Genomic DNA, 6534 nt, shown 5'->3' on the forward strand with positions numbered 1-6534 from the left:
GCGTTCCCCAAAAGGTGTGATGGCCCCAAGGCTGATCCCAAGAAGCAGACACAAGTGGCTGGAACAATACTTTACTGTCAGGCTCTGCAGGGCCACAGGACCTCAGGAGGGGTCCTCATTGGCCTCCTCTAAGGCATTCAATAATATTAGTAATTAAATAGCAACGCTCATCCCCCAACCGGAATGTACGACAGAGGTCCCATTGTGCCATGTGGTCCCAAGGGGTCTGGTCCCATGAGGTCTGGTACCCGAGAGACAGGGGTGGGGGGGCTCCCTGATGCAGAGGGGTTAAGGCCACGAAGGAAAAGGAAGAGAAGGAATGTGGGCCTGGGGTGGGGAGGGGGCAACTGGGCTGTTTCATCACATCCAGGAATCCGGCTCTGCCCTTGGGCTCACAGAGTGCAGGGCATGCCAGGACCCAGGCTCTGTGGATCCAGATGGACGTCGAGGGCCCCGAGGCGTGGGGATGCGTGAGGGTTTTCGGTCTGGCTGTGTGTCCATCCGGCCCCGTGCCCAGGTCCTTGGGAGCTCCAGGCCAGCCGGGGGGCTTCCAGGTGCGTCTGGTGGGCCCCCGACACCAGGGCAGGGGCTGCCTTCATCAGAAGAGCTGGATAGGACTGGGCCTCGGGGCCCGGGCAGCCCATTGGCCATCCGGCCAGAGTCCCCAGGTTGGCCACACTTGCCACCCAGGACGCTGAGGGATGAAGAGGAGCTGCTGGAGGAACAGTAGGCCGAGTCAGGAGCTGAGGGGTCTGGGACCCGAGCTGGGTCAGAGGCTGGTCCTGCGGGGCTCCCGCCAGCAGCGGCCTCAAGGGCTCGGGCATTGGCCAGGAACTCCTCTTCCAAGCGCCGGAACAGCTGCTGCTCCTGCTTCGGGTCAAGCTGTAGCGGGGTGCGGAAGGCACTGGCCGGTGTGGCGCCCGCCTCTGGGGTGGGGCTGGAGACCCGGAGAGGCTGGGGCGCCGCAGGGCTGCGAGCCCGGGCAGTCTGGGGGCTGCTCCTGCCCGAGCCCCTGCTGGCCCTGCCCCGGGGCACCCACGAGTGCTGCCCGTCTCGGTCCCTGCGCACCAGCAGCGTGGTCTGCTCGTCACGGCTCTGGCTCCGGGCCCGCCGGGCGGGGCTGGGGGCCGACAGCTGGGCTGCCCTGCCTCCGGGGGCCCCACAGGGCCGCCCCCGATCCATTCGGTCTCTGGACTGGCTGCGCGGGGCGGGGGGCCGTCTCGGGGAGGCCGGGGTGCCTGTGGTCAGCCGCTGGCTGGGCCGCTCCCTCCGGGGGCCGGTGCCTGAGTCTTCACCGCGGATACCAAGGGGGCCGCTCTGGGCTGAGGACGCTGAGGAGTCGCTGTCCCCGGAGTAGCGGCGGGAGCGGGGGTGGGGGGGCAGCTGGTCCCGGGCCCTGGGGCAGGGGAACGAGAGAGAGAAAGAGAGAGAGAGAGAGATGGGGCATCCAGAGACAGGACTGACATGCAGAAAGGGCCGGGAGAGGAAGGAACAAGCAGCCAAGTGGTTGGGGGCGGGGAAGACACCTGTGGTGGTGGTGGGTGGGTGGGGGTGGGGGCTGTCAAGGGCTTCGGTCCTCCTGGGGACTTCCAGAGAGAAGTGAGGGACTCGGCAGCAGCTTCCGGCAGCCGGGGCCACCCCCCAACCCCAAGGCAGCGGAAGAAGCCAGGCTCCGAGCTCCCCCTCCCCAGGCCTCCGGCTTCCTAGGCAGGCCAGGGGAAGCGGGTAGGACTGGCCGCCACCCAGCCCCCAGGGCCTGCCCCAGCTGTGTTGTTCGGCTGCTTGGGTTGCCATGGAGATAGGAAGCCAGGCCTGCCCCCACCCACGGGAACTTTTCCCAGGGTGTGAGTCACTCTGGAGCACAGGCTCCTTCGTCATCCAGGCCAGGGCGGACGCACCCCCCCGCCACCCTCGGGACCCCTCACCACCCCCCACCACCCCTTGGCCATCCTGCCTCTCACCTGAGGGGGGTCTCTGTTCCCTCCTTTGAGGTGCGTAGGCTCATGGGCGTCACTTCTGGCCGGGAGCTCCGTCGCTCGCCCCCAGGGGCTGGGCTGCCAGCGCGAGGGCTGGGGGTGGGCGACACCCTCTGTGGGGAGAAGGTGCGAGCCCTGGGCTGGGGCGGGCGGTGGGCTGCGGGGGGTGAGAGAACAGGTGGCAGGTGAAGGGTGGTGCCACAGACACGAGTGCTCTGCCCGCCCAGCCCCCCCCGCCCCCGCCATGGGCACTGACCCGAGGACGAGCAGCGGCACGGGTCATGCTTGTCCAGATAGTGCTCCAGAGTGTCCCAGCCGCCACCCACGCGCACCATCACGTGGCTTCTCAGCACCTGTGGGAGCCCAGCGTGGGCAGGTCACGGCCTGTCGGATGGGCCCGGCAGCCCCCCGTGGGCCTGCAGGGCAGCCCCGAGCTCTTACCCGCACAAAGATGAGGAGACTGGAGTCTCCCACGCGGTACTTCCCCTCCGACACTTTGATCATGGGAAACTGGTCTGGGCAGGTGCAGTAGCCCAAGATCTCCCTCACCTGAGGTCAGACGGGAGAGACTGGTGGTCAGGGATCCAGTCCCTCCTCCTGGGGCCTGATGTCAGCAGCTCGAGGCTCAGGAGGAAGCAGGTCCTTCCGGGGAAACGGGGCACGGATTGCGTTGCCCCAGCCTTGGGTGCGGGCTCTACACTTGACCTTTCCCCAGCTCCCCTTCCCCTTTGGCTGTCAGAGGTCAGGGAGCTGACCAGGAAAGGATGGTGGCGCTGTGGTCAGGTCGGGGCTTGGGACCCCAGTGAGGCGCATCCCTCCAGCCCCAGAGCCTGGGGCAGTCCTGGAAGCCGTCCTCACTCCCCCTTCACCTACTTCACAGAGGCTGAGGCCCCACAGGGAGGCCAGGTCCTGGGAGGAGGCAGGCCGTGGGACACGAGTGCAGGGGACCCACACCACATCGGTGCGGCAGACGTGTAGGGTGGGTGTACACACACACACACACACACACAGAGGCCACACGCCCAGCAAGCACACATCTACCCACATGCCCCCGCCAAGGCCAGGAGCTGCCAGGCTGGCTATGTGGGCGGCCCTGCCCGCCTCCCAGCCCACAGTGGAGCCCGAGGAAATGAGCAGGTGGAGCCTCGGGTGACCTTGGCCCAAGACAGGGGTGGGGTGGCAGCCTCTGCCCATGGCCAACCGGCTACCCCCTCTGGGATAGGCACATCATAGTCCTAACCTCCTGATAAGAAGGAAACTCTTGGCCAGGCTGCGGGGGCGTCAGGGATACCTAGGTCCCGAGAAGAGGAGGAGGGAGCTGGGGGTACGGTCTGGCACCTCTTGTGCTCACAGTAGAGCTGATCCCGTCCTCCTAAGAGGACTTCTGGCTCCTAGCAGCAGCTCTGGGCCTGGCTTCCCAGATCGGTGATGTGCGCAGGGCTGCGGGGGGAGTGGGTGGGCCTGTAGAGCCCTGGGGAGCTTCCCTCGGCACTCACCGAGAGCCTACTGTGTGCCCGGCATCTTGCTCAGAGCCAAGGGTCACAGGCACCCACTCAAACCTCGAGCTCTGTGATGTGGATGCAACTGTCTAGCCCTCGAGTACATACAGAAGGGGTCAAATCATGCGGCCCCCTGGATGAGGGAGTATACAGCACTTCTCTGGTGCACGGGGAGCCCTTAAAGGAAGCGGGGAGATCATGCAGTGCAGTTCAGATTTTATCCCTGGCCCAGCGGGGCCATGTGCCCTCCCCCAGCACTTCTCCCTCTCTGGGTGGTGCCCATCTCCTTGGGGCCAGGTGTACACTTGATGCTCAACATGTGCACCACCCCATGGGACAGGCTGTCCCGTCCCTGGCACGCGGTGCGGGCGTAAGGCAGGGCCATGGGCGCGCGCCCTCATTGGCGGACTCACCAGCTCGTCGAGGTTGCGCAGGTCGCTGGGTGTCATGCGGGGCCCGCGGGCGGGAGCCCCTTCTGTGGTGGCAGTTTCAGGGGCATCCTCCTCGGCCGTGGGGGCATGGGGGGCCGGGGGGGCAGCACGTAGCTCCCGCTCGATCTCCTGTTCAAACTGCACAAGGCGAGGGGCGAGCAGGCCGAGGCGGGCCCCACGCCGCGCCACCTCCAGCAGGCACAGCACCACGCTTTTCTCGTTCTTTCGCAGCACCAGGTCCTCCGTCTCAAACATGAGCACTTCAGGCACGCCCAGCTCTGTTCGGCACCAGCCGATGAACGTGGCCACGTTGTCGCGGGCCATGAAAGAGCCAGGCGCCACACTGTGCGCCTGGAAGGCCACCCCGCGGGCTGGACGGGCAGTGGCCAAAGCGCGGGCGGCCTCGGTGACAGCATTGGCATGTTGGCACAGGGTGGTGCCCGTGGCCAGCCCCGTCAGGAAGCCATCACCACCGCTGGGCAGACCCAGGCCATACAAGGCGTTGAGCCACTCGGCCAGGTCCTCTTTCATGGCCTCCACGTAGGCCTCACTCGAGCGGAACGGCCGCACGCTCTTGGCTGCCGAACCCGCGATTCCCGCCACGGGGTCCGCCATGCTCGGGCCAGCCGAGTCACTGTGGGTGGGCAGGGACACAGGACTGCTGTGAGGACCCAGGAAGCACTCAGTACAGACTAAGCCGCTGACCACCTGCAACTCGCCAGTCATCTCAGGCCAGATGCCTGGTTTTGTGTGCTGGCTGTGAGAAACTTCACTGTACCTCAGTTTCCTCGTCTGTGAAATGGGTACAATAATAGTACCTTCCTTGCAGGACCTAATGAGATAATTTGTATGAATGACTTAGTATCTGTAAATGTTTGCTATTTCCCTCTGGGAGGGGGGTGGTGGGGGACTTGGCTGAATCCTCCCTCCCTGGCAGGCACACAGGCATCCTTATTGCCCCCCATGGTAGGTGGAAAGCAGAGCCCTAGAGATGCAGCCCACAGGCGTGGACTCACAGTGGACAGGCAGGACCTGTCCAGGAATCCGGGTCCCAACCGCAGGAATGGTTAGGGCCATCACTCAGGGCTGGTACCCGGCCCACCTCCTCTGCGAAAGTCCCGGGTACTCCGTCAGCTCCCCTTCCCTAAGGACTGTGTCATTATAACAACGACATAACAGCAGTAACAGTAACCGCAATGCCCCTGCCCAGGGCTGAGTGTTAGTGATTTTATCTCCATTTTACAGATGAGGAAACTGAGGAGCAGAGAGGGCAAGGGCTCGCTCAAGGTCGCAGAGCAGTGCGTGGCAGAGCCAGGCCGACCTGAGCCGCGCTGCGGATCGCAAGAGCCCGGGGCAGCCCCGGGGGTGCCGGAGCCAGGCCCCGCCTCCTCCGAGGAGACTCCCCAGCGCCGCAGACCGGGTGCGTGCGGGGCCGGGACTCGGAAGGGCCTCTAACAGCCCGCGCTGGCCTCTCGGCTTGGCCCAGAGAGGGTTCGGGGGCCGCCCAAGGTCACACAGCCCCGGGGAACGGAGGCCGCAGCTGCCAGGTACCCGTGAGTGCGCGCCAGGCAGGGGTTGCTGGGGGTCCCCGCGCTCACCTCGCTCATCCTGCGGCCTCGGGGAGCATCGCCCCGGCGGGGCCGAGCGGGGCCGGGCCGCCGCAGGGAGGCGCCGCCCGAGCCACAGCGATCCGGTCCCGCGGCTGAGGCCTCCGCACCCGCCCGCCCGCCGTCTCCGCCCCGCCTCCCTGGAATTCGGATCCGGCCCGAGGGGGCGGGCGGGGCCGCGCGCTCTTAAAGGGCCAGAGGTGTTCCGGGGCTGGCGAGGCGGACCGAGGGAGGAGCTGGAGTCTCCTGACTGGAGTGGGGGCGGGACCAGGGCCCCCAGGCGACCCCACCAGCCCGGACGCCCCATCCCCGCTCAGGCTGGTCTCCGCGGTCCCTTCCAAACCTCCTTGGACTCCTGGGGAGGTTTGGGCCTTTTTAATTACACCCCTTCCCCGGAGAGCTGCCTCCTCGGGAGGGCCGCACGGCCTGTTCCCAAGAAGAACTCAGGAAGCGATAGGGACCGGGGCTGCAAAGTCACCTCCGTCTGGAGTGAACCTTCCTAGGTCAGATAAGTGAGGCCAGCGTGACTCCGGGTGCGAGCTTCCTACCAGCAGGGCAGGCCTCGTGGAGGGGGAGGACGGCCTATTCTGCCCGCCTGGCGTGCCACTCCTCACTGAATGCTCATCTTTAACCTTGAGGTTAAGAGAACCCGTTTTTCTGATGAGGACACTGAGCCTCAGAGGGGTAGGCAGGTGGCTAAGGCCTGCGGATCTGACAACTTGGCCCCTGCCCTTTGTGGGGAGGCCCGTCCCCAACCACCTCTGGCTGCCCAGGTCAGGCACAGAATTAAGGGGAGAGGAGGATAATGAAGTGGCCTGGGTCGGTTTGGCTCCGGAGGGTTAATTGCTGCTGGTTTCTTTTCAAACTGCAGAGGAAGGACCTGGCTGGGACCAGCGGGAAATCCTGCCCCCTGCTGCTGGCTGGGCGGGGAGGCCAGGCCTGGCTGGGCTGCAGCCTCGCTGGCCAGACCGGGCCAGCCTGGGGGGAAGCACCACCACCCATAGCCAAGTCTCAGAGCTTT

The 6534-nt window shown here is 65.9% G+C and overlaps 1 protein-coding gene across 2 annotated transcripts; it reads right to left on the minus strand.

Moving 5' to 3' along the window:
- Positions 1-55: 55 nt before the first annotated feature.
- GAS2L1 (growth arrest specific 2 like 1) lies at positions 56-5665 on the minus strand. Of its 2 annotated transcripts, none has more exons than XM_081801880.1 (6): positions 5505-5665; positions 3889-4540; positions 2418-2525; positions 2233-2329; positions 1962-2133; positions 56-1396 (listed from the first exon to the last, which is right to left on the minus strand). In XM_081801880.1, the coding sequence occupies exons 2-6, from the start codon at positions 4519-4521 to the stop codon at positions 361-363; spliced, it is 2046 nt and encodes a 681-aa protein (XP_081658006.1). In that variant the 5' UTR covers positions 4522-4540; positions 5505-5665; the 3' UTR covers positions 56-360. The 2 variants fall into 2 exon arrangements, with proteins under 2 accessions (XP_081658006.1, XP_081658004.1); XM_081801878.1 differs by having other exon boundaries at positions 3889-4738; positions 5505-5656.
- Positions 5666-6534: the final 869 nt, after the last annotated feature.

Source organism: Leptonychotes weddellii, chromosome 13, assembly GCF_054177405.1.
Source record: "Leptonychotes weddellii isolate Sample4059 chromosome 13, ASM5417740v2, whole genome shotgun sequence".
Classification (NCBI taxonomy): domain Eukaryota; kingdom Metazoa; phylum Chordata; class Mammalia; order Carnivora; family Phocidae; genus Leptonychotes; species Leptonychotes weddellii.